This window comes from Hypomesus transpacificus, chromosome 11, assembly GCF_021917145.1.
Source record: "Hypomesus transpacificus isolate Combined female chromosome 11, fHypTra1, whole genome shotgun sequence".
Lineage (NCBI taxonomy): Eukaryota > Metazoa > Chordata > Actinopteri > Osmeriformes > Osmeridae > Hypomesus > Hypomesus transpacificus.
The window spans coordinates 11,430,089-11,457,571 of NC_061070.1; the positions used below are offsets into that span (position 1 = coordinate 11,430,089).

Here is a 27,483-nt window from a genome sequence, read left to right on the forward strand (position 1 = left end):
ATGTTGATATACCTTAAGAGCGGACGATAACTTTCATCATCATCTTTCGTACTTCAGGTTTAGTTGCTCTTACTAACCATGGTTCGGCTACATGACAAACAGGGGAAGATTACTTCTCTCAAATGTTATCAACACACCCTTTTGTGGTCCTACCCACTGTCGCTTACTGCAGTGGTTTCTAATGATGTGTTATAACACTATTGTGTTTCTCCCTTTCCTTTTCGGACTTGAGGCGGTTGGAAAAAGGAGAGTGTGAATTCACCACGGTCAGTGTTGCAGAGGAAAGGAGGGTTTTTTCCCAGGGAAAAATTACCTGGACGTATTACCTTTTCACACGTCTCCTCAGAGCTGACAGGCTGCTAAAGCAAAGGTATTTTATCATCCCATTTCAACAGTTTTGTAGCGAAAATGTGAGGAAGGAGGGGTGAAAATGAAAAAGGGAGAGAAAGAAAGAGATAAAGAAGTATTTCCACTTGGAGCTAAAACTCACATGAAAGAAATGGCCTTATGATTTAGCGTTCTGAGTGGGGCACACCCACTGTCATATCTCCACCCAGTTAAAGACAACAATTTGTTCTCAGGGAACTGAAGTCCCATTGGACCAAAGCAGTTATGAAGCATCAAAGTATATTTTGTCAAGCTATTTTGTGTCGCGTAACTCTCTTCTGCCCAATATAGTTTATCTATCCAAGGCATCTCCAACAAAATACGATGATGTGTGTGTGTGTGTGCACATATGTGTGTGTCTACGTGTTTCTATCCTAGTGGGAGTGACCCTGAGGTCAGTACTGGGGTCAACTGTGTTTAGTCTGGAGGTTCCCCTGTAGGAGAGGAGACTCCAGCCTTCCGCTCACGCCAGTGCCACTCCGGCTAGATTTATAGCCATGTGTCGTCTGGGCACAAGCTGCAGACTGTGTGACGTCTCACAGTACTTGCAGTCACAAACACACGTACACAAAAAGAGATCACACAAACACACACAGTGTGGTACGTGCACGTACAAACATACTGTAACCTGAGCTCTCTCTCTCATGTGAAACATTCTTTCATGTACTGATACAGATATATTTAGGTTGTTATTCATCATTTAGGTTGTTCTTAGTTGTTAGGTTGAATATTATTCCATTCTTTATTTGGATGATATATATTGTTTACAAGAATAGTAACTCATTTAGGATTAAAACTTATGTATTAAAGGTTTGGATGGGCCACTGGGAAACTTACAAGAGGAGTAGGACCAAATGATTCCAATATATCTGTAATTGTTACAAATGGCAAGTTCACTTTGCCATTTGCCAAGAACCAGACCCTGTCTCTATCCACTAGGGCCAGCTTCACCTCCAGCCGTTGCATTTCCTAAAGAATCTGCAGCAAACGCGACACCCCTCCTCAATGTTACCACTGTGTACTAGCCACTCGCACGTAAAACTCATCCGCGTATGATTTACGACCCTGACAAGGAACCAGCAGACCCCAAAGAGAGTTGTAGAGCATGTTGGTCTCGCCGCTGAAAAGATTTAAGGGCACACATACAGGCGTAGCATTCTCATATTATTTTACAGTGACAGCTATTGACAGGAAGGCCTACACTCGAGCAATGTTTCCAAAATGCCAAATAATTTTGTGTCTACCCTTCATAAGCATATGGAATTGATCTAGCTTTGTTTTTTAACAGATAGAGTCGGTGGGTGGGGGACTTGCACATTATGTCACACACACACACACACACACACAAAGGACACAGAACAACTCGACCACAAACCCCAACAGCATGCAATTATTCCTGACATGTCTGACATAAACAGCTTATCATCTCAGTCTCATTCCTGTAAACAAACCTCTCTTGTGATCGACCAAGCTGACTTAATCTCCCACTCAGATCTCCAAACAAGAAACGAGAAGAGGCCGCACACCATATTGCCCTAACACAGCCGCCATCCGCGAGCATGAAGCCAAAGATCATCCCATGTGAAGGTTGTGAGATTAGACGTTGAGCTTGAACTATCAAAGTACACAAGGCAAGGAACAAAGGGTCCTTAAAAAGCAGATCGGAGCACGTAGCCCTTTCAAATGATTGGCGGGCGTCTCCTCAGCCCGTCCCTGTCGGGCGTGTTGCTCCATGAGAGCGTGTTGATAGAGCTGCATCGATGTTCACATTAGGACACGCCTCTGTGATCAAGTGCTCAAACACTAGATAAGAGCGACAGAAACACCCTTTAATCCTCTCAAAGTGTTCTCCAACAAGGGTTTGAACAAACAGGAATGGTTAAGCTGTGCAACGGTTTAGAGACAGCTAGAGTATAGTCTGTTTGAGTGCCTTACCAGCAAACATAGCAGTATGCACCTACAGTGATTGACCAAATGTATTGAATGGTATAATGTAACCTTAATATAATATTTTGTCAATGTTCATCGATTCACAAATCACCCTGGAGGAACCTTATTGGCTTGCTGTGGGGTCACCTCCAGAGCACCAGGCTTACAAGTTGGTGTCGGAGATCTTGATTGAACTAACTCAGGTTAGAGTAAAACCAATAACTGTTAGAAAATACATGACATTCTGTGACCTGCATTCTATTTCATTATGATAATTTGGTTTAGAATGTTTTTACATTGTACTACTCACACATTTGAGGCATACAATTGTCCACGGTCTGTATTTTAGAGGATCGAAAGATGTTATATCCTTGATTGACTATAAACAACTATGTATAATCATGTTAAGAAAGTCCAAAGACAAATTGTGATTTCTACAACCTCTGTGCTACTGTGTGTGTTGTCCTCCGATGAAGAGCTAAACTAGTCTTTGTCTCCCCCTGTTGAGTACGACTAGTATCTAAAAAGCTAAACTAAAATTCCTGTCAGACCTGTGAACATGAGGCGGTGTATCGGGGACAGTGTATGTGCATAGTTATGCCATATCAATGACTGAGGCCGCTCCCTTGTAATTGTCACCAACGTTTGACCATAATCAAAGTCACCTCTCAGTCTTATACTGAACTTTTAAATTAACGTTAAAATTCACAGTATACAGATACTTGATATTCACACTGTATTGAGCACACATACATACATTTATCCCATTACTTTTCATTCCTAAACACAACATGTCCTCTTGTTGGTGTCTACTTCAACTCATCCACACTCATGTCACACTTTATTTACCTAGACCAAGGTTTAAGAGGTGAGTAAAGCCTTCTTTTTGGAATCTAGAGGGCGCTGTAACATCAGAACTGCATGAACAGCCTCCTCTGTATTCTGAATTTGAAGCACCCACACTCCACAACAATTAACAATCATTTGTTATCAGAAACCTCAGGGATATCAAATATGTAATTCAGGGTAGCCTGGGTTCAAACCTCCCCCCCATGTTCCTCCACTTGCATCTGATGTGTTACCCCCTATCATTCATTCGTATCCATCTCAGATATATTCACAGCAATTTACTCAAAACAACACTGTTTTACATTTTAAATTATTACTAATTATGATATTTACTCCAAAGTGTGAATGAAAATCCAAAGAAATGCCATTACCTTCACCATAGCTTTTAGATCATCCCAAATGCCATGAATCACACAGTTCGACATCACTGCTGTGGTAGTAACATTAAATTACCACAAGAGGGCAGTGTAATGTCATTTTGAAGGAGTCTCGAGTAAACAGCACGATCTAGCTTTTCTGTTCTAACTTCTGTTGTTTTCATGGTGAGGCCAGTGCCGAGCAGAAGACATGAGCATACAGCAATTATTATTATGAGGCTACCTATAAAATAAAAACAGGAATGTCTTCAAGATTATCAAGATTTTTCTGAAGGAATTAACTCATCAATAACAATCAATTACGATGAGTTTTGCAACAACACCTACCTGAGTATCCTACAGTCACATGACTTTCACTAATCATTACAGATCAAAAGGTGATAAGTATAGCTCTATCTATAATGGTTGTATTTACAAAGTGGCCGACTGGACAGACTTAAACAGTGGTGTTACAGTAATGCCCCTTGTGAGTTTAGAGGATCATTTAAATGAGATTATTGTTATCCCCTCAAGTTTGTTGGCCTGTTGTAAACTACACTGTAATTAGCCTACAATAAAGTTAAATGCTTGCTAAGCAACTTAAAGTTTTTGGGATAAGCCATTTCAAACTATTGCCATGGCATTTGCATTATTCACAATGACCTCATAAAAATAGATTGACCGTTTTCGAAAGTATTCAATACATACAAAAGTATAGACAAAGGAAGAAGAAAAAACGGTAATGCCAGTCGGTCGGGGGTCTTTAATTAGTAAAAAATAATGTAGTCAATGGGACGGTGACAGTAAAGGTGACAAGGCCGGACTTTGATTTTACAGTATGGGCCACTTCCAAAGAAGCATTAAGATAGCCATTGCAGCCCACTCCACAAAACCAAATGTGTTACGAGAATGACGTCATCACTTCCGCCCTGTTCTGCGCTCTCTCCTTCTCCCTCCCCCGGAGTCGGTGGTTAAGGGCTGCTAGGCTGCCCGCACAATCCAACATGGAGTAGCGAGAGATGGGGCTCTAGCGGGGCCACCCCTCGGTAACAGCAACGCGCATTTAGCACTACGGAACTTGGACTGTCACAGAATTTATCATCTAGGCTTTCAGAATGGAATTTTAACCTGTCTATATCCACCACAGGAATATCAACTTTCGAGGCCACTGTGTTCTGTACACGCAACTGGTTGGCTCGCGAAGAACAGCAGAGAAAGGAGGCATCTATTCCAGGCGAAGACTGAAGCAGAGCTACAATCACACAAAGGCTGGGGAAAGATATGCGGAATTGAATGGATGTAGGAGATAGGTGCTAAAAATGACGGACATAAAGTATGCACCCGCTTTGGGATATTATTTTCGGTGAAACGCGAAAATGATAGAGGAAACACACCCAAACGAGTAAGCACTATGAAAATGTTTTTTTTTTCTTCCAGAAAGGTAGCACTAGAAGTTGTGGTATGTGATCTATAAGACAGTCATATATTTAGAGGTGGCAGTTGGTCTTGTTTTGTATAATGCATTTGCACGGTTTGGTTGAGGTTGTTTTATGGAATGACAACTAATATAAAGGGGGATTTAGTGCCCCCGCCTTGTTGTAGCCTACGGATTCTGTCTTCTTGAGAAGGGAAAAGAGGGGGAGCGGGGCATGAGCGTGGGTGGATCGGAAACATTTTCTAAAGAGATTTGCAGCGAGGCCTTTACAACAGGCCTACAGAAGTTTAAAACTCAGGCGAACTCAGTTAGCCTTCAATACCAGACACGATCACGATTTGCACGTTCCTTAGAATGCAGAAGATTTTCGAAAAAGTTAAAACACTAGCATGGATACCTGCGAAATCCAGTTAAATATGTTGGCCTCAGACTGCGGGGGAAGTCTTTCAGGATATGTGATATCCGATATCCCCCATCCGCCATCTCTTTTCTGAATCACTCTCATTTGCATACCGCGCTTCATTCATAAAAACGCCAATCGAGGACAACGGGTTGAAATCCAAAGGAGGCTTAGACTTTGTAGATTAATGTTAGCCTTCCATTATTTACCTATAGGCTTAATGGATTTCTTCCATCTAAAGCTAGCCTTAAAGTATGTCGAAATATAAATTCTAACACAGGTTTGGTGATTTATCGAAAATTTACTAATTCAATTCTCGACATGGATTCAATAAAGACGGTTAGATTACGCCGACCCTTAAAAATAGGATAGCCTGTATAACATCTATTATAGATGTTATACATCTATAATAGATACAACAATATCCTCACAATAGTAGCTAATATATATTAGCTACTATTGTGAGGATATTGTTGTCTGAACCAATTTAAATGTTATTTTAACATTTATCCTGTTTTCAAATGTATTGTCAAACATCGAATACCTTAAGCACAATACCAGATTGAATCATTTGCTTTTCTGTCATAGGCTACCACGCATAGACTCTGCAGACTGCAGGGAGAATGCCAGTAGTGCAAATTGTTGTCGGTAGAACGGAAGGGCGAAGGGCAAGGGAGAGGATGTTTGCGCGGTAATCTCATGACGCCTGCTCATTCATAAAATCCGTAACCTTCAGCGCTTCCCATTCATGTCATCTGCGCTCAGCTACCTTGTCAAGAGGGAACATCATTCCTGTGAAAGTATTTAAATGGGAAACGATCACCTTGGGAAACGATCACCTTATTCACCAGATTGTTGATGACGTGAATACAGCGCTTGTGCATGCAATAAAGGGTATTGCAAATTCATGTGAAACCATACATCTGAATATGTCTTATGGTTCTTGGAAGTGTGTAAAAGTCACCCTCTGTGTTTTTATGTTTGCCAATCAGTAGGATTAGCTAAATCTCTTTTGTCTCTCTCACAAACACATACACACATTGATTTTTTTCTTGTAGCATGGTCTCCTATTGAACCATGTGCTCTGTACTATCAGTTTTAGACTGTGATGTTCAGTGACATTAAGCAGAGGTCAGAGTAGTTATAGGTTAGGCAACACTAAGCAGCAAAATGTTGATTGAATCATCCTAGATCTCTGCGCACACTTGGAATAAATGTTATTGTTACCAGCTGTATTTCACACCCACTGTAATGGCTTTCACTGACGGGAGACAATCCATGTGAGTTCCACTTCACTCCAGATAGTCAAGTTGATGCATGTTTTGGGTCAGGGGAGGCAGCATATTCTAATTTACCAACCTTCTCTAGATTTCGGTAGGCATATAAACAGGTTTTGATTGAGGAGACCTACCAGAGGAACATGCAACCGATTTAGAATGACCTGCCTCAAATGGTACTCTTACCAATAAGGCTAGGGTGGAAAACTTGTTCTTAGAAAAAGTCATAAAAGTAGTTAGTGTGTCAGTTGATTGAATTTCCAGACCACTAAGTTCGAGAGTTAGCACCCATCAGGTTGTGTCTACCCCCCACCCCCCCACCCCCACCATGGGGAAGTTCTCCACAGCCATGGCACCTTTTCACTGGTTGCTTTATAAAACATTTATATCATTAATATCATCTAAGACGCTAAACGACAGCCTCGGATAGTCAACTGTTTTCTGAAGAAGGCTATCTTATCAGCAGACTAGGCTGGATGACCAAGTCTGGAACAAGCTTGGTATTCAAAATGGTCGGGTAGGCCAGGGTGAGAGTCTATTTGTGAGAGTGCCAACGAGTGGGATGCGAACTGTGATGGTGTGCGTTTCTCGACGCCTACAAAGTCATTGCCTAAGACATTGAGTTCTCAAAAATATGGCAAATACATTGAAAATAGTAATGGCCCCCAGTGCTCATCTCAAGTTTGGTCTGTTTCTTTAGGAGTGAAAACTGACCCTGCGTGTTAGTGGTTTGTGTAAACATGAACCTGGCAGGTGAACCTTGAAAAGCCTATAGCATTCATGGTCTGAAAAACCAGTGAGTTGGGATTTAATGTCTGGCACGTCAGCGCAAAGCTAGTCAGCTATATCCGCAGTAGATTGTGAAGTCAACTATACTAAGTAAGTTCTCTGTCAAAGCAGCTCTTTAATACAAGTATTCTAATGCCGTGTTTAAGTGGATGTAAGACTGTATTACAAAGTTTGTTATCGATTCTGTTGTCTTGCCATGGCGGTAAGAGGTTTAAAATTAAAGCAGCTTATTTTCAATGTGGATTGTATCAGATTTTCACTCCCATGTAGATGGTGAGGACACAATGTCACCTTGGGAATCGAGGTTTACGATTGGTTAATTTTCCCCTTTCCCAAATGGGAATCTATAGTGAGTGCTCTCTGGCAGGCAGTGTTGGGAAGAGTGGAATTGTATTAAGTTGACAGATGCAGGCCTGTTCATTGGGGAAAGTTGCAGTTGCATATTTTTTGGAGCTGTGTTACTAAACAGTCTGCTTTTTTATGCAGGCTATTGTGTATAAAACACAGGAGCCATCATACATTGGAGGAGGTGTCTCCTGGCTCTACAGCTGAAATGTTTTGTGTCACTGTGTGCTGTGGTGAACAGAATAGGGAAACAATTGTTTTCATACTGACTAGTTGGTTAGTAACGTCCTGTGGGGTGACCTTTGTTTACCTCCGTGATGTTAACTATCACTCACACACACACTGAGCTGCCTGGACAGAGGGTGGCCAATAAAGAACTTTCCCTCTGGGGCCTTAAACTGTCAATAGTCCTGAATGAACTTTCCTTTTCCACCCCCCAACCTAACGACTATTATTCATCTTGCACTCTCTTTCTCTTTCACTCTCTTCATTCTTTTTCTGTCCCCGTCTCTCTGTCTCATTCCCTCCCTCATTCTTTCTGGCTGACTGTCTTTCTCTCCTCTAACTCCCCGTCAATTATAATTGGAGCTACTGACTATGTCATGGTGCTAGATACAAGAGCAGGAGGTAGCACGGCCCCTAGCTCCACCAATTATCAGAGTGCGTGTTTGATGCACTGTTAATCTGTAGCTATAACCATCTCTACTATGTCTCAAGCCAAATGACAAATGGCTTAGTAGCATCTGACATGGCAATTTCATATCCATAGACAACTCATGTGGTTTATGGGTGGGTTGGGGCGGAGTGGCCCTTATCAGAGGAAGTGAGTCAGCTCTTATCACCCACGGTTGGTCTGTCTCCTATACTGCCCTTAGTATCACACACAGGCTGGATTCCAAGCCTGATAACATGTCCCCTCTTCCCCTCTGCTTCTAGTTAGTTTGTGTAGTAGTGTTAGTAGATGGGCTGGAGTCAAGTATTTTTGGGGGTGACCTAAACATGCGGGGATCGTTGCTTGTGTAAGGAGTTGCCTCACCTTTGACTGTGTTCTCAGTGGGGTCGTTAGGACTACTGATGTCAACCACTGTTGGCGAAAAGCTCCATAACAGCTGTGTAGGTCTAACGTGGTTTTAAAGAACCTTCATGAATACCTTGAAATTAATGGAACATGACGCAATATGAAAGGGTCATTACTAATTACCTGGCCTTTCGGACCAATATAAAAACCAACCTAAAGCACCTGCAAGGCCCAGTGAAGTTTGATACCGGAAAGGCACTAAGATAACAGATTTGAATTCAGCCATGCAAGTTTGTTTGTTTAGAATTGACTTTGCTGCTCCAAAGTGTCTTTGTTCAAGTGGAGAGTTGAAAGTATGCAGTGTGGCGAGTTAGGGTTTGTGAAAAGCCTTCAAAGAAAAGGAAAACCTCACGATAACCCACGCGCACAACGCTAACCCTACCAACGCAGGCATCGCACCTGTTCTAGCCTTGTAGCTGGGTTGGTTTGGTCTACCGTACTTTGAAACATGTTCTTAATAATGAGCTGTGGTGTAGCCTGAGAACAAGACAGTTGGGTCATGTGGGGCCACGTTTTGTTCAAGCAACATAGAGAATGTGTCGTGTCCTGATGTCTGTGGATGTTGCCTGCGAGACATTTCTGTTTTCACAAGACTCTCCCTGCAAAAGGAGCCAGTAATAGTACAAGACTGCCATTGGTGCCTCCTCCACCAGGGGACAGTTGTCACCTGCAGGCTATGTTATATAAGTGTCTGTTGGAGTTTGGCCCGGGCAGAGGGGTGTGTTAGTGTGTGTATATCTCAAACTCCTCACTGGGACTGACATGAAATGCATTTGGACCATTTGAGTTTACACGTCTGTCTGTCTCTCTGTTTTTCCTCAAGCTTGTGAATGTGTGTAGGTGGGAGCAGGTGAACCAGTTCTCCCACTTGTGTGTGTGGGTGTGTGTGTGTGTGTGGGGGGGGGGTGCTTGCTATCAAATCCCTTTCTCAAAAGTAATTATATAACACGTCTCTTACTCACCCAACCGTGCACAAACACACTCGCTCTCACACTCTGTGTCAAATTGCCATGCCGCTGTAATATGCAAACAAACTGCATCCTGTTATTGTCAGAGATCATTCATGGTTTGTGCCCCTAGTCATCGTGCCATGGGGAGGGCGGAGGCACTCATGATAATTCTTGAGAATGTATTGTATTGTGCTAGGCTGTATTGACTCGTGGTCCGCTGGTGTATTGTTCAGCATTGTATCCTCTGATGTAATCAGATAGACTAAACTCTTGTGGGGATAGGCCTCTTGTCTGTTCAGTTAGTCATCCGTGCTGAGCACGTACACAAACTCTACCCTATGTGCACGCTGTTGTTGAGGATAATATTCTCCCTTCCCTGTGTTTGTATTTGGCTCGGTGTGTGTGTGTGCTTGTGTGTGTGTGTGTGTGTCACCATCCGCATGCAACACCTCCCACCTTACCAAAGTGAGGATCAGACCGGAGTCGTGACTTGAGACGCCTACAAACATTCTGTCACTGTGCTAAGACCATAAGACTAGCAAACTCCGTGTTCCATCACCATGGGGATCTGAAGGAGAAGGTAACACACTGTATCCAGCAAAAGCTAGTCCCCCCCCCCCCCTCCCCCCCCCAAAATTCCGGAATTGTACATGAAGGTAGTCTGCATGGAGATTGCACATATTCATTTCCATTAGTCCACTTTGTCTTTCACCCTATTTTGATGTAGGTGGGGGTGAAGGTGTTGGGTGTTATTTTCAAGGATCTCCTGTGTGTGTGAGAGAAGAGGGGAAATTGGATGAGATTGACATCACAGTAGGGTCTCATGGATTTTGGCCTGTCTCTATTCCCGCCCTGCGAGTCAGGGTCTAGGGGATGGAGCCAAATCACACTCAAAAATCAGACACACACTGGCCCTCTCTAGGGCTGTTATTGAACAGGGGGCTTGGGTTGCCATATATGGCTGGTTTCTGGCTTAGTAAGCACTACAGAGGAAGCGGGGTGTGCCAAGTGGGCTGTTTGCATAGCAAAGTCAAGTGAATGTTGAGAGTAAACCATCCGCCAGCGCTGTCCTCCCAGTCTCTCCCTAGCTCTCCATCTTTCTCTTTCACCCATCTGTCCATGTCTGCCAACCTCTCCTCCATGGAACCTCACTCTTACATGGGTACTACTCCAATATCTGGCCAATGGTTGTTTCCTGTTAACCTGCTATTACGATGAGCTGGAAACCCAGACCAACTAAACATTTACCCAAGAAGGACTGATGGCCATCGTCAATGGAGGCATGCAGCAGTAGCAGCTGCCCATTACGCTGACGATAACACTCGTGCCTCTCTTCCTCTCCTCCCGCCCCTCTCCAGTGACAGCTACATCGTGCGTGTGAAAGCAGTGGTGATGACGCGAGACGACTCGAGTGGGGGCTGGCTGGCCCAGGATGGGGGGGCTCTGTGCAGGGTCGGCGTGTGCAGGGTCTTTCCCCAGGAGCTGTCCCCCGCCCTCCCCCTGCCCCTGTCCCCCGCCAGCCGAAACCACTTCCTCATCCACGGAGAGCGGGACAAACAGGTGAGCGAGGCGATGGGCTTGAGGCCGGCACCACAGGCGCAAACGGCCACACGTGAAGACATTCTGGAGCCACACCACCCAAACAAACAGACTGACTGATTCACCCAGCGAAACCGGCTCCCCGATCAGATCAACCGTTATATGTGCATTGACACTAGCTTTGATACAACTGTCGATTACTAAGGTGTCTCTTTTGATTGACATGGCCGGTTTTGATTGACATGACAGGTAATACTGGAGTGTCCCCTGAGGAAAGATCTGGTCTACACTACGGCCACGCCCACCTTCCACCATTGGAAGGTGGAGGACAGGAGGTGTGGCCTGTCCTTTCAGAGTCCAGCCGATGCCCGCGCCTTTGACCGGGGAGTACGCAAAGCCATAGAGGATCTTGCAGAAGGTACAGTCCCTGTGATGACAGCCCACCCGGCGTTAGATGGCAAGGTTGAAGCATGCATGATTGGCATAACACTTCCAGGAAATTCTTTCTTCATGACTTATAAGCATCAAAAGCTTATACAGTGTATTTTTTATTATGCCTGTTTATCACTTCAGCATTCTAGTCACATGCAGATTCCTTAATGGCTAAAATACTTGTCTCTTGTCAAAATGTGTCATATTTCTGTGCAATAAATAAAACATTTTAATTGTAAGACTTATTGTTTAGATAGAGATGTTCTGAGGTTCCAGCCTTGAATAGTGTGGGACAGCTACGTAGACCATGGTTCTTATCTAGTTTTGGCTTTGGACATCTTAAGTAGATTACCGGTTCCAAAATTAACTGACAACTTCCCATGTCAGCAACTTATTTTTTTAAATTGAAATTCCACCCAACTTCGGCAGTATTTGCTTGCTGGAGTTTGAAATAGGATTGAACCTGAGATGTAAGCAATGACAGGATTTTGTTATACTATGACTACAAACCTGTCAAGGAGCCAGTCAGATGTAACCACACCATCTAGGGGTATATTTCAGAAACGTTTTTGGCAACACAACACAGCGATCATGGCACTCCTATAGAAAACTTAGATGCACACACACTTGTGAACCGGAAAAATGTAGGTTGCACCACAACCTAGATATGCTTGTAGAACTATCTAGAAAAGCCTTTTTCTGTAAGGACCACATCAAACATTCAACCATGCTGCATAGCCCTGTTCTATGCCTCTGCTTAATCCTGCTCAAACTAACTTGAAAGGGACTACCCAATCAGTGAAACCACCTGAAGACCTGAACACAGGACATTTTAAGCTTTTAATATTTATTTAGACCTGTATGATGTCCATTGTTGGGTGTCATTTAATTATAGTTTAACGCCTACTGGTGTTATAAAGTTTAATTGCCAAGTCAGTGCACACAAACAAGGAATTTACTTTGGTGATAAGTCAGTCTAACATAAACCAAATGGTTCCCCAGAAATAGGCAGTTGTGGTTCTGGTGATTCATCACCACACACACTGTGGTCAAGTACATGCTGTGTAATGTGTTGTGTGTTGAATGGGCCTAAATATGGCCTGTTCATATTTATTTATTTTCTTGCACTTTTTAGGCTCAACAACCTCTTCAACGCTCCAAAATGAAGCAGAACTGGGCGATGACGATGTATTCATGGTATGCACCAATTTGTTCTGTCTAAAACAATCGTGCATCAACCCGAAGCTCATTTTCTTTCTCATCTCTCATCTCGTTACCGACATACTAGTCCTCCCTTTCATACAGTGTCTTTAAAGTGTATTAATTTTTATGAAATAATTTACTCTTAAAATATGATTCTTTCCTGGCCTATTTCTCAATAAATTGCCCAGATGACAAAGCTTTAAATTTATGCATCACCTGATGTGAAGTCCATGTGTATAGAAGCTCGCTCAAATGGGCAGTGTTACAATAGCAGCATGTGCGCTGTGCATACATGCGTGAATCCATACACAGGCATGCATGCAAACCGATGCTGTTTGCCCTCCGACACTCTGCCTTCTCTGTCAGATGCATAGACTCCCCCCATCCCCCCTCCACCCTCTCCCAGTAACCTGACACGGAGAGCGGCAGGCAGGGTCACAGGGTCACTTCCTGAGTCGGCCCTCCCCCACCATAACCAACCAACCAACCCCCCTCCCATCCCATCCCCCCCCTCCCATCCCCCCCCTCCCTGGTTGGAACTAATGCAAGCTCCAAACTAGCGTTGGCAGCTGCTCCCCAGCTTACTGGCCGGGTGATTTACGAGAGGAAGTACCGCGTGGCTCGTCTTTGACTTTAACTGTCTGTTAGGGGCCTGGGCCAACAGGAGCACTTTGGAGTTCTGGCACAGTGGCAAGAGAGAGAGAGAGACTGGCTAGCTGAGGGGGGGGGACGTCTGAAAAGGGCGAGGGAGAGGTCCTCCTGCACCACCTGAATACTGTCAGTATTACATGACACAGCGACTTTGCCCGTTCAGAGAGGGATAGTATTCTCATGCGAAGCACACAGTTTGGTGTGCAGTTGTTTTGAAGTGGACTATATAAAAGTCTAACCCAGGACTTGTGTTTTTGGATACGGGGAGAGAGAGAACAATCATTTTTTTTTATTGTTCCTGTGCATGTCTGCTCCTATATCCTTCTTCTCTTTCTCTCACTGTTTCCTCATCCCTTCTCATTTCTCACCTTTTCTACCCCTCACCAACTTCTCTCCACCTTGTCTCTTTACACCCCCCACCAACCAAACCCCCCAATCCAATTCACGAAAAAAAAAAAATATAGATACAATATATATAATGTAAGGATCTGGGTTTTGAGTCATCTCTGACTCAGGCCAGGCCGGGCCACGATTGAACAGGGCTGTCAGAGAGCGCCGACCGACATGCTGCCATTGGCTCCCGTGTATCCTCCCGAGAGGCGGGGCTTGGAGCGCAGCCTGCATTGTGTTATTTTTAGCCTGCCACTCTGAGGGCTTTTTAAGAAAGCCGAGGGAAACACACCACAAAACTGTGTGTGGCTAGCTTAACGCCGGCCACAGGCAGGACACACACACTGCGCCTGATTCCTGAGTAGCGTGCAGACACATCGGGGGAAACGCAGAAATCTGTCAATGAACCCCACTGCATGGAGAAATCAACTTGACACACACAGCCACACACACTCTAACCAGCCAGTGTGCCGCAGCAGCGGAAAGGAAGAGCCATGTCCGGCTGGTCTTCCAGTACTCTCTCTGTGAGCCCCTCCCCCCCCAGAGATGGTCCCCCCTGCCTTTGCCTGTCTAAAATATCTATCTTAGCACTGCTGCAAGGGCGGCGGGTGTGTTTAGTGTCTGGCCAAGGTTTACCTTGGAGCCAAGCCCTGGGAGGAAAGGGGACAGGATACAGCATGCTGGCTACAAAAGGATCTGGAGAAGAGGAAGAGTGGGGGAGAGATGAGAGTAGTGGGGAAGAGTGTGTGTGTGTGTGTGGGGGGGGGTGTTGATGGAGAGAGCACATGCAGCAAAGAGCAAGGCAGAGCAAGAGGGTGGTGAATGGATGGGGAAACGGGATAAGAGAGGGAAAGATTGGCAGAGGTGAAACACAGCGATACTGTGACTGCACTCACACCAGATTTCACCAGATTGATTATTTCAGCAGATTCCTCTCTTCCTGCGTTTCTAGTCTTTAAAGACTATAATTTTGAATCTGGCATTAACGCCTCAGTGGTTCCAATCAGAGCATAGTCTTGACGCTTCCTGTTTCTGTTTGCCCAATCAGAACACCACAGACAGCTCCTCAAACTCCTCTCAGAGGCTGGAAACGTCACTGCAGCTGCTGGACTCCTCCCCTCTCCCCCACCGCCACAACTTCGTCTTGGGACATCGCCACGACCTCCACGACCCCTACAGGTTCTCACCTGACCACTACTTCCAGGATCAGGTATGTCGTGGGAAGACAGTGTCATCCGTGCAGTAGAAGGCAGCGTGTGTATGTCTGATGTGAAGAGCGCACGTTCTCAGCCTCAGTATTTCGAGTTGAAACCGGGTCCCTGTGTGTGTCCCATTATCTTCCTCTTCCTCCTCCCTCACAGTCCCTGTCCCGGGTCCCTCGTCACGTCACCTTCCAGGAAGACGAGGAGATCGTACGCATCAACCCCCGCGAGTGCACCTGGGGCCACGTGTCCGAGTCCCGCACGGGCCGCCTCGCTGAGCGCTCCACGGTCACGGGCTACGAGGACTACCGCCACGCCACCGTGCGCGACAAGTTCATCCACCCGGACGACATGGAGTCCTACGTGGACTTTTCCAAGAGCGAGACTCACAAACATGACTATAACTACCCCCTGGCGCCCGCCGCCCTCACAAACTCAGACTCGGACCCCGCCCTCGGACCCTATGCCGGTAAGGGCCACCTCGACGGTGGTCACGGCTTCGGCTCCGTGGTCTCCAGCCAGCCACGCCCCCTGCTTCCTGGCTCCTCCTCCAATAACGGCGACAAGGGCCGGATAGGCAACGGGGCGGAGCGCGCCCACTGCGAGTACTGCGGAGAGACGTTCTTCCGCACAGACAACAGGCGAGGCGGGTGCCAGGACGCCCCAGACCCGGTGCGGGCGTTTATCCGGCGCGCCAGCTGCATGTGGCTGGCGGACACCCTGCTGTACCACTGCATGTCGGACCCCGAGGGGGACTACTCCGATCCCTGCTCCTGCGACGGAGGCGACGGCGGCGGGGGGCGCCTGGGCACGCGCTGGGCGGCTCTGCTGGGGCTGTCTCTGGTGGCGCCGTGCCTGTGCCTCTACCCGCCGCTTCACGCGTGCCACAGGGCAGGACTGGCGTGCGGGTGCTGCGGGGGCAGGCACAAAGCCGCGTGGTGACCCGGTTGGGCCGGGAAAAAACACCCCTGAACGCTAAATACACCCCAACCCAAACACCAGCACAGGGGGGAGAGGGGAAGGGAGGGAGGGAGGCAGAGTGCACCGGAAAACGTAGGGAGTGTGTTCTTTCATCCGGTCAGGGTTTTTTTTTTTTTTTTTTATTCCAAAATGACAATGGAAGTAAGCTGGGACAGTCTTTGCCTTGAAGATAAGCTCACCACGTACTGTACTGTTCTCTCTTTCTGTCTCCCTCCCTCTCTCCCTCCCTCTCTTTTTCTCCTCCCCCTCTCAACATAGCTGTCTCTTTCTCTGTTTGCATTGAGAGAACACTCTTTTTCAGGGGGCCTTTTTTATAGCCAACTAATGTCATGTATCACATATGCAGGTACTTTATACTTTACACACTGATTCGGTGTCGAAGAACTTGAATCATTATTTTTTTCCCTTGTTGCATTGTTGTATAGTTGTTTTTTTATGTTGTTAAGCTACGGCTAGCTCAGATCCTTCTTCCTCAACATCCAACTCTTCAAAACTGACACTCTGCCCCAAGTACTAAAACCCAGCTGAACATCTAGTATGAAAGCCTAACACTAAAACAGTGGTATGATTGTGAGTGTGTGTGTGTGTGTGCGTACATACACAGCGTCTGTGTATTTTCACTGAGCCTTCCAAGGCCATTGTGATGCCTTCCTCACCAGTGCATTATCATCATCCACTCAGAAAACGCAGCTACAATCAACCCATTGAAACAGCCCAAAACACAGTTACCAGCCTACACTGACGTTCAATAATTCCATTCAATAAGTTCAATAAATGACCCACCTAGGTTTCATGCATTAATATCCAAAGATAATCTTTATTTTTGTTATTCATTTAGATTATATTTAGATTCTCACTGAATTGAAACACCAGCCAAAGAGTGCACAGGGTGCTATGAAAGTGTTCACTGAGGATACAAGCAGGCATGGACCTATATGGTATTGAGAGAGAAACAGTGACCAGGGCCAATCTTCAATACTGTCCATACCTTCTCATCCCGGATCTAACAATAGGCAGGGGTCCTGTGAATCACAATGATCCTATCATGTTAGGTCTGTGATATTAATGTGGGATGATTTATTGTATCAAAGCAGTGCATAGATCCACTGTACCGACAGGCCCACACAGCAGTTTGGGGAAATCCCTTTGCAATTTTAGAATTACTCTGAAGATGGGAGGATTTGAAGGGGTTAGGTTTGATGTTTTTACGTTGTATGAGTGACATCAAACTCAGTTGTCCAGTTCACATTGGGAATTTTTACAATTTGTACATTTTACAAAATCAGATTAATCACTGAAGTGTAGGCCACACAAACTGTAAAATGCTGGTGGAAATCTCAGTTTTTAAGGCCAAAGGTACTAACTATAAGGTTACAAGATATGTTGTTTTATCTGTCTTTTTTACCATCTCAAAGCTGGAAACCGGACTGCAGCAATTAAAAGTATTTCTCTAATGCAAAAGATTAAAATGAAACACAGTCGGTTTTATATTGCGCTCACTGGGGGAATAAAGATTCCAGCCTATCTGCAATGTACAATCAGTTCTATTTTTAGACACACCCACTTCACTCTTCTTTGCTCCACCCACATCCACAGTCTCCTGAGGGACACTCCTGAGTGACACTGCAGCTGTCCAATCCTGTCTCTCCACTGAAAAGCACAACACTACAAAATAACAAGTGCTTTACGTGTTGTTTTGTGGGGGATGCAACAATGGTACAACATTATGTTTACAGTCTTTCCAACTCTAAATCAATGTTATAAAATACCAGACATAGCATAAAGTGTACTCGCGCTGAGTACTGTTTTGTGAAAACAATGAGCGGGAAAATGTAATTTTACCAAGCTTTTACTTCCAATGATATGTTGTTTTCTTTTGTACATTCTGTCTCTATGATGTTCGAGTTTTATCACTCCCTTTTTTCACTCCAGAAATGCTACCTTTGTCTTTGAAGGGCTCCTAAACCTTAGACACTTAGATTTGAAAAGGGTTTTATTCAGACATGGCTGTAGTCCATACCAATTGGTTGAGAAGTGTTGTGCTAGTCTTCAACCTGTAATAATCATCAAACACATTAAAGGAAAAGCTTTCTTCTGTCTGTCCAGGGCAAAAATATATGTACTCCTCACGCCAAAATTATTTACAAGTGCCTAAAAGTGTAGCGTTTATCTATGTATTTAAACATAACATAAATACTTAAAATATGTTAAAAAAAAATTAAAAAAAGAGCAAACATTTTGTGTGTGTGTGTATTTGTGTATATATATATATTTATACACACACATAAATCCAGTTTATGTTGTACATTTGGATTTCAATTGTTTTGTTGATGTTTTGTAAACTGATTCTAACATGGATGTTGCTCTTGCTTTGAGAAGGAACTGAAAGTACTTTTAGATAGAGAACGATGGCCTGGCCCGGGGGAAGTAAGTCATGTGTGTCTTACCTTCTGCCTCCAATAAATTGAAAAAAACAAAACGACAACAACCGTGAAACCTTGTCTTCATTCTTCCTGATGAAATCTAAACGTGGTTGTGATGTGAAGTACGTCTACCATGCAGACTACATTGTGCGGTATTTGTCTACAATATCACAAACCAACTTTAAAGCAAACTGGTCCTATGAAGTTAAATGTGTGTGTGGGTATATATATATATATATGACACCATAAAACTGTATAAAACCCACTTTGGATCTTTAAATCAATTTTGTCTTATTGCTTCTGTCCTTCCTTGGCTGTCTCCACAGTTGGATCATGTGAGACCTATCATAGAGCTGTTTTGTTCAGAATCTCTGGTGAACCAGTGCTGAAGATGGAGGAGAGAAGGACAGTAACAAAGGACTGAGAATGATCCCTGAAGACTAGGCATGCTTAGCTGCTAACCTGGTTACAAACAATATACCAGTCCACATGTGCTAGCAATTATCTACTCTTGTAACAAGCTCAATTCAACCTTGACTGGAAACATATTCAAGCCCCTTCCTCCCAGAACTACATAAATCTCAGTCAGGAGGTGCAATATGGTATTAACCTCTTCCGGCTGTTTACTAAAGCTCAAGTCAGCTTGCTTACATTTATCCATTATTTTCTATTTGGTGTGACAGTTGAGATGTAATATTGCTTCTCTGTTTCCAACGTGATTAGTGCTTCCCTAGGGCTTTACCAGTTAATGCTAGTTTTGTTTTTATGTTAGGCACTCCAACCTATTACTGAGTCTTTTAACTATCCTAACATCTCATTTGTATTAAATGTTTCCCACTTTACTAAAGCAGTGCTTTCTGGTCATCACACAACCCCAGAGCAGAGCCTTGGTGGCAATCAGAGTTTGGGAGTTACTGAATTGAACTTTGGCTCGCTTGATCCAGATAGTCTCCAATGCAGTCATGACTGTTTATATGACCCTTTCAGATCATGTAGAAAACGTCTGTGCATTTTCTGAGTACAGTACATTCACATGTGATGGTGTCACTTGTTGGCTAAAATTATGAACAACATTAGGCTATCTTTTAGTTCACCTACTTGGACCAAAAGTTTCTGTATGAAAACGTTTTTGGTGTCACATTGACACACACTACCCAAAATTAGGAAAAAACATTAACCTCAACGCAGGTTGCCCCATTAAAATAATTGCTTTTAATGAATGCTAAATTATTATCTTAAGCTGTCTGAGCACCAATAACAAATTGATATCCACTTTGATAGCCATCAATATTTATATAAATAATGTTATTAGCTCCTCTAGTTATTGGAGCATTTATTGAAAGTTAAGATTCTAGTTCTGTCTGAGTAGAGATGGGGGCATCTAATGCTATCTGGTTTCACTCCTGTCCATTCAATATATAACTTTATTTTGCAGACTCAAGGGCCAGATGGAAAAGTAAACATAACATATTACATGAGGGGTACACACAAACATAAATACATACAGACATACTGACCACAAATTACATAAAGGGAACATACAAAACATACATACATACATACATACATACATACATACATACATACATACATACATACATACATACATACATACATACATACACAATCATACAGACATATAGCTCATACATAGCTATTCATTCAACATTCAATGAAGCATGTTACACAATAATATAAAGTATTTTTTTTACTGTTATGATTAAATGAAGAACAAAATGAATTGTATTAAAGAGTGGTAAGGATGAAAAGAATGATTTTGCATATTGCTTGCCTTTTCTACACCTTTAGCATTACACTTATTTTTCTACTGTCCCTAAAATGATTTTTAACAAAAGAACCACATCATTTTCTCCATGGGGTTCTACTGCCACCTACTGGTGTATTCTTTAATTGTATCTGCAACCAAAAGTAAGCCTGTGGTACCATAAATCTCATGAAATGGCACACCTTAAACTAATACATCGTATTTTCTGTGTGCGTCTGTACTGCGTCTGGGCTTTCGGAATATTAGTCAGATGTCTCCGGTAAACTTTTTACCGGTCCAATCTGCGAACAGAGGGAGTGGCTGAGAACGATGACGTTGATGTTGTGCACTAGTTTGAGTTGCACTTCCGTAATGGCGGCGAAGAAAGTTACAGCCGGAGCAAGAACAATCTTTGATCCCCACAGGGCTCGTTTTAATTTTTCAGCTAGCTCTGTTAGTGGTGAAGGAGTTGGGTAAGGCGAACGCTAGCGATTGGCAGATCCAGAGTGGCTCTGGGCAGATCCAATAGTTTTAAACTTTAACAGAGAACCCGCCTTCAAGGAAGTTAACGCTTGTCAATGGAGCGAGCCCAACTCTGTACAAATTAAATGTACGAGAGTCTGTTTAGGACCATGCTAGTGTTGAGTACTAAGTGGTTGTAAAACAGTTTATTTGTTTATTTGTGCTAGCAAATCTCTTATATTATGTTAAATTTCTCTGTGATGTGGTGGCATTTATTCTGTCTTCAGAAATGGTACGAGGATGGATGAAAAAAAATGCTATGGAACAACTTGATGTAACTGTTAGTTATTGTACATTCAATATTTAAATACATTCAGCAAGACTGGACGAGAGAAGTGGTAAACAATTTTGCTTTAATTATGGCTTATTTTATTGCATAATGTATTAATTGCCTCTGGCAGGAGCCACACTGCACACACTGTTCATAAATGGTTGTAGGTGTTCTCCAGATCACAGAGATTTGATCAAATCTGGTTTATAATAAAGAGAAAGAAAAGTAACAACATGGTCCCACCGCTCAAGACCGCCCGTTCCCAACACAAGCTCTTCTCCTGCCTGGCCCCCAGTGGTGGAATCAACTCCCCACCTCCATCAGAGACCAATAGTATGAACCTGCTGAGCCGGAGACCCCGGAGGCCCTGGAGAGCCGGAGAGCTGCAGTTTCAGGACCGCAGCTGCAGTTGTAGGACCCTGACAGCGCCACCTAGCGAATTGAAACGTTTTATTTTTTTACTGTTGCTTGCTTTTTCTACAGGTACACTTGCACTTAGAGATTCATGTTGTTTAATTGTAACTTGCTTCACTACATGCTCTTATGGTTCTTCCCTTTGGCACTTATTTTTTGGTTGTTCACAATGTGTGCTTCTTGTTTTGGCTACCCGCAATGCTTTGGGGCTATCTTGTTGTTATTATTAGTGACCTCTGCACTTTGTAAAGCTCTCTCTTTGAATTCGCTTTGAATAAAAACGTCAGCTAAGTGAATAAATGTATGTAAATGTAAATTATAATACCGGTATTAGTCTCCAGAATCACACCCCTTTAATGACCTGATTGTGCAATATTTTGAGATTCATACTGTAAAAGAATGTGAATAGACCAGTTTTGAACCGACTGGATACATCTGCATCCATTTCCTGGTTACCCTTTTGTCTTGTTGTTTACTCAGACATCAGAGCACCATAAGAACAGCGATCAAAGTTGAAAGGGGAAAATGGCAGGGTCTGTACCGCCTTGCGTTAGTGGTGAGTTCTTAAAATACTTTTAAAAAGACCTTTCAAAATAAAAAGCTGTGATTACGTTATGGTAAATGTTTGTATCGGTGTTTCTTTGTTGTAATGTTCTGTGTGATACTGCTAAATACTGTGACGCAAGAAACCATTCGGACTAGTCTGATGATAAAGTATCATCTATCAACAGTGCACTAATCTGTGCACTAAGACTATTCTGCGTCCGACTGCCACAATAATATACATAATAACCTGGTCCAGGGCCGTCGTTATACCCCTTTATACTGGGGCGCGTGCCCCAGCAAAATCTAAAGTTTCAGTTTTAACCATTTTCTAGTCAGTGCATTAATTTAGATCCCGGAAAAAATTCACTCAAATTAATGCGAATGACGCGCTCACATTAACTGTTGATGACTTTGCTAAGCTGATGTCAAACTTGCGTCCTTGAACTGTTGTATAGTGGGTTAAGCATGGGGAGTTTCTATAGCCTAGTAGTATGGAGTTAGATTAGTTTCATAATTCAAACAAACAAACGCAACACGATTCAAACAAACTTAACACGATTCAAACAAACGTAACACGATTCATACAAACACGATTCAAACAAACAAACGTAACACGATTCAAACAAACGTAACACGATTCACAATTGTATTTCGTGATTCACAAATGTAACGCGATTCACAAATAAATGACCCTATTACATTCGTTTGCAACCTGACAAAAAGAGTTACAAATCACTGCATTCGTTGGTGTGAATCCCTGCATTCGTTCGTGTGGATTTTTGGAACTTTCCTGACGCGCTTAGATTCACAAATGCATTTTTTCTAAAAGATATCCTCTGCAGATCAGATCGTCTCTTCCACACGTTAATCACATTAACGTGTCTATGTGGACTTCAACAACCTGCCATGATGACGGACATCGTCTCCTTCAGATCACGAGCAATGTCGTCTGGTAGCATGTAGGTGAAATATTGCTTGTTAATCTTATGAAACCGATGATCATACCTGATTAAATATTGTTGAGAATGGCAGGATTCATGTTTAGTCATTTTCCGTGTTTCCTAGGCTAACGCAGAGCCCGTCTACCCATATTAGACATTCTCCGGTGATTGGCTAAAATTGGAAGAGACGATCTGATAGGCTGCAGAGGATATCTTTTAGAAAAAATGCATTTGTGAATCTAAGCGCGTCAGGAAAGTTCCAAAAATCCACACGAACGAATGCAGGGATTCACACCAACGAATGCAGGGATTTGTAACTCTTTTTGTCAGGTTGCAAACGAATGTAATAGGGTCATTTATTTGTGAATCGCGTTACATTTGTGAATCACGAAATACAATTGTGAATCGTGTTACGTTTGTTTGAATCGTGTTACGTTTGTTTGTTTGAATCGTGTTTGTATGAATCGTGTTACGTTTGTTTGAATCGTGTTAAGTTTGTTTGAATCGTGTTGCGTTTGTTTGTTTGAATTATGAAACTAATCTAACTCCATATAGTAGTGCATTGTGCGCAGCAAGCTTGAAAAAACAAATAGGGGCGTAGAGTTTTATGTATAACAATGCCTCTGACCTGGTCAAAATGAATGTTTTGTTGCAACATAGTATCAAACTAACCCTTACATCAGTGGTTGGGAACCACTGATGTAAGGGTTAAAGCCTTCTTTGAAATGTACCATGCTCTTTCCACTTACATTTTTATGTCTCTCTCACACCCAGAGTTGCGAATAGTGCTCATTAGACCTGACACATATGGGTCCGACACTGTGGCAGACATCATTTTAGGAAGAAAGGTGTTTGAGCCTGGAAATAATGTTACTCTGAAGAGTGAGAGTCAAGTGAAGGAAGTGAATGGAAGGAAAGTATGTTTGGTCAAAGCCCCTGTCTGGCTGAGAGGGTATTCTCTGTGTGACACACCTAACCTTGTGAAAGATGAACTTGTGCTCAGTGTAGCTCAGCACCCGCCTGGACCCCATACTTTCATCATTGAGATTGAGGCTAACCTGCCATTTACCAACCTATGCAGGAGATCAGTACAGCAGCACTTGGAGCTACTTGGAGAGAACGTGTGGAATCACACTTTAGTGCTTTTCACTTATTTGGACTGGCAGGACAACTACACAGTTGAGCAGCACATTGAGAGTGAAGGGGAGGCCCTCCAGTGGCTGTTAAAGAAATGTGCGAACAGGTATCATGTTTTTAACAGTGGTCAGAATGACCTTCAGGTCGAACAGTTGTTCGAGAAGGTGGAAGAGATGGTTACGGGAAACAATGGCCGCCATTTTGAAATTGACAGTAAACTGCTGAGTCACACTGAACAAAGAAGGAGTGAAGTGAAAGAGAAAGCAAAGGAAAGACGTCTAAGATTGCAAGAGGAAAAAAAGCAGCCTAAAAGACAAGAAGGTAACTTTTTAGTCATTCATAGTTATTAGTTATACATTTTCACTCATATAGTAAGCAGATAGCATGATATACTTGACTTCCATAACCTAACCCAACATTTCTATATTCTTTCTTTTGACTCAGACCTCAGACTTGTAATGTTAGGATGGGTCATGGCTGGAAAAAGTGCATCCGGAAACATCATCTTAAATACGGATGACTTTGGAAAAGAGGGACACACAACAAGGAGTGTTAAATATTATGGAGAGGTAGAGGAACTTAGGACAACTATTGTCGACACACCAGGATGGTGGAAGTTCTTGGGAGCAGAGTTCACATCAGACTCAGTAAAGGACGAGATCCTGGAAGGTGTGTCTATGTGCTCTCCATATCCCCATGCCTTCCTCCTGGTGATCCCTGCAGATACGTCCTTCACAGAAGAACTGAAGAAGATTGTACAAGACAACATGAAGCTTCTAGGAGAGGAGGTTTGGAGCCACACCATAGTGATCTTCACTTAAGTGAAGTGGTTGGGTGACTTTACCATTGAGGATCACATTGAGAGTGAGGGGGAAGCTCTACAGTGGTTGATAGAAAAATGTGGGAACAGGTATCACATCTTTGACAGAGACGTGAAGGACATAAATAATGTCCCAGAGCTGGTGAGAACAATAGAAGAGATGGTGTCAGGGAACAGTCCATATGAGGCGAGCAGAGAGACACAGAGCCCCGTGGAGGACAGGGTCTCCACAGTTGTCCAGAAGGAAGATGCACCACTTTTAAAGATGGTGGAAGTTCTCTACAGGGAATGGGACTGGAGAGCTTCAGAATGGAATGAAATTGAGAAACGCGTACACATGGCATCAGGACCACCTCTTTCACAGGGAAATCAGAGGGGAATACAGAGCATGGATCAGTCGTTGGATTGTAAGTTAATAGACATTTTCTTGTAAATAATTGTTTTCACTTTTTAACACTATAAATTATTTTAAAGGCCAGTCAAGACTCATTTTGTTTCCACAATGACAATATCTTTACAATAAAACAACTCGAAAGTTAGAGACTTCAAGCAAGGGTTAGCATTGCTCCTTCAGTTTGTACTTCTATTTTAAAGACCATGTATACAAAACTACTTATCACTTTGTAGTTAGGTTTGCTATCTAGGTTTGGGATTGGTTGATTGGAAAGCAGTGGCAGTGATGACATTATTGTATTTCAGTGCTTGTTATTCATTCAATCTAAAATCAGTAACAGTATGTTATTGTGGTTTATGTAGTCCATGGTGATATTCCAGCCAAAGTGAGTGGTAAATATGAAAGGAAACTTCACAGAAGTGTCAAACAGGAGGGCAAAATAGGAACTTTGCTTGGCAATTCCTTTTGGGGAGGAAAGGAGAGCTTCTCAGAATTAATGGAGAACACCTTGAAAACTTTTGTTGAAGACAAACAGGAATCTTTGGGTGAGATATTATTGCACTCTACTCTTGCTGTCTACTTTTGCTGTTTCTCTTATCAATGTAATTTCCCTCCATATCTTGTTTTTCAGTTTAAACCTTATATGTTATTATTTTAAAGGTGTTGAATCACTTGAGTCTGGCGAGACAGTACTCAAACCCCAATGGAAGGAACTAATTGAGAAGGAGTGGAGTCGAAGAGAAAATGTGTTGATATATACTGTCATACACAAGTGTAAAGTTCAACTGGAAAATTATGGTAAACAACTTTAAACTTTTGAGAATCCATGAAAAAACCTTTTGATCTAACACACAGTATATTGTACATCAGCCATGTAATTTGCATATTTCTCTGAAGCAGATAACACCTCTAAACTTGATCCTCAAGAAAAGGCAAGAGCTCAACAGAAAGTCAGCTCATGGTTAAGCCAAGGATATCAATCTGGAACACACGTGGAAACCCCAGAGAGCAGTGACAGAGAATAGCGGCAATAAATAAATATCTTATTTTAAGTCAACATATAATGAAAATGTTTTTTGAACCGTTTTAGATCACCTGTCATGTTGTACGGATATTTAATATGTCAAAAGATATATTTATTTTAATTATTCTATCAAACAATTTCCCCCCCTGTGAAACATAAAATGATGGATGCTTATGCAAGCTTTCAACCAATAATATAATATTCACCCATCAATCAATCTTCAACTTTTAGGGTCCAAGCTAATGCTAATGCAATACTTGGATAGAAAATAAAAATACTTTAATAGAAAAAAATAAATAAAATTCTATGAAAGTATTACATTAGCATTATCTAAGGCTAACATTTAATCTATCTATAAACTAGAGAAAGTACAATTTCTGGGGAAATTGTGAGGTGTGCTTTCCTCAAAACTTTAACTGTAAAAATGGTCCTAAACTATACTATGACTTTGTCTCCCCCATTAGGTGTTCCCCTTTTACTGATGTTTTCCAGCAATTACTCATATTGTATTTAATCAAAAGAAACAACTTTGAAACAAGCTGATTTAACCAACATTGTTACTCTTTGGTCATATGGAAACACGATTGAAACAGTATAGATTGAACCAGTGACTAACACCATGCGATGAATAAAAATGGCACACCACTTTATTATTTAGAGCAAGCTGTTTTGTCAACAGGATAAAGTAAAGTAGTTAAATTATTTCTACTGAGAATGTTTTAGTAGCTTGTAGCAGGTTGAATGTTTTTTTTGGGCTAAATCAGCAGAATGTTCAGTAAAGTATTTAACTGATAACATGAAAGATAATATTTATATGTTATAGAGTAAACTAACCAAGGATAACACGGGTAATCTAACAAGAATATCAAAATACTATTTTCTACAAGTAGTCTGTTGTAAAAAAAAAGGTGTGTTGAGTGTAAAGTTACATTAAACATAAATATTGGACAACTACTACAACTACCGGTATCCTTTAATATGGGAGGGGGTGTAGCTGTCTTAATGGACAAGCTTGTCAGATGGATCTGTGGTC

General features: G+C 42.7%; 2 protein-coding genes across 3 annotated transcripts; both read left to right on the top strand.

The window, feature by feature from the left end:
* The first annotated feature begins 4,472 nt into the window (after positions 1 to 4,472).
* On the top strand, positions 4,473 to 16,323 carry LOC124473782 (sprouty-related, EVH1 domain-containing protein 2-like). The gene is made up of 7 exons (XM_047029458.1): positions 4,473 to 4,567; positions 4,669 to 4,923; positions 11,154 to 11,355; positions 11,584 to 11,752; positions 12,902 to 12,963; positions 15,059 to 15,220; positions 15,372 to 16,323. The coding sequence occupies exons 2-7, from the start codon at positions 4,898 to 4,900 to the stop codon at positions 16,152 to 16,154; spliced, it is 1,404 nt and encodes a 467-aa protein (XP_046885414.1). The 5' UTR covers positions 4,473 to 4,567; positions 4,669 to 4,897; the 3' UTR covers positions 16,155 to 16,323.
* A 5,699-nt stretch (positions 16,324 to 22,022) lies between these two features.
* Positions 22,023 to 26,483, top strand: LOC124473563 (GTPase IMAP family member 8-like). 2 transcript variants are annotated; one of them, XM_047029129.1, is made up of 6 exons: positions 22,023 to 22,144; positions 23,850 to 24,533; positions 24,657 to 25,439; positions 25,789 to 25,971; positions 26,087 to 26,224; positions 26,324 to 26,483. In XM_047029129.1, exons 1-3 carry the CDS (start codon positions 22,114 to 22,116, stop codon positions 25,031 to 25,033), a joined length of 1,092 nt encoding a protein of 363 aa, XP_046885085.1. In that variant the 5' UTR covers positions 22,023 to 22,113; the 3' UTR covers positions 25,034 to 25,439; positions 25,789 to 25,971; positions 26,087 to 26,224; positions 26,324 to 26,483. The 2 variants fall into 2 exon arrangements, with proteins under 2 accessions (XP_046885085.1, XP_046885084.1); XM_047029128.1 differs by having other exon boundaries at positions 26,327 to 26,483.
* Positions 26,484 to 27,483: the final 1,000 nt, after the last annotated feature.

Coding starts and splice junctions, on each gene's coding strand:
- LOC124473782 (XM_047029458.1), top strand. CDS start 4,898: ATGATAGAGGAAACACACCCAAACGA. Junction 11,356..11,583: donor ACGGAGAGCGGGACAAACAG/GTGAGCGAGGCG, acceptor TTGACATGACAG/GTAATACTGGAGTGTCCCCT. Junction 12,964..15,058: donor GCGATGACGATGTATTCATG/GTATGCACCAAT, acceptor TTGCCCAATCAG/AACACCACAGACAGCTCCTC.
- LOC124473563 (XM_047029129.1), top strand. CDS start 22,114: ATGGCAGGGTCTGTACCGCCTTGCGTTAGTG. Junction 22,145..23,849: donor TGTACCGCCTTGCGTTAGTG/GTGAGTTCTTAA, acceptor TCTCACACCCAG/AGTTGCGAATAGTGCTCATT. Junction 24,534..24,656: donor GCAGCCTAAAAGACAAGAAG/GTAACTTTTTAG, acceptor CTTTTGACTCAG/ACCTCAGACTTGTAATGTTA.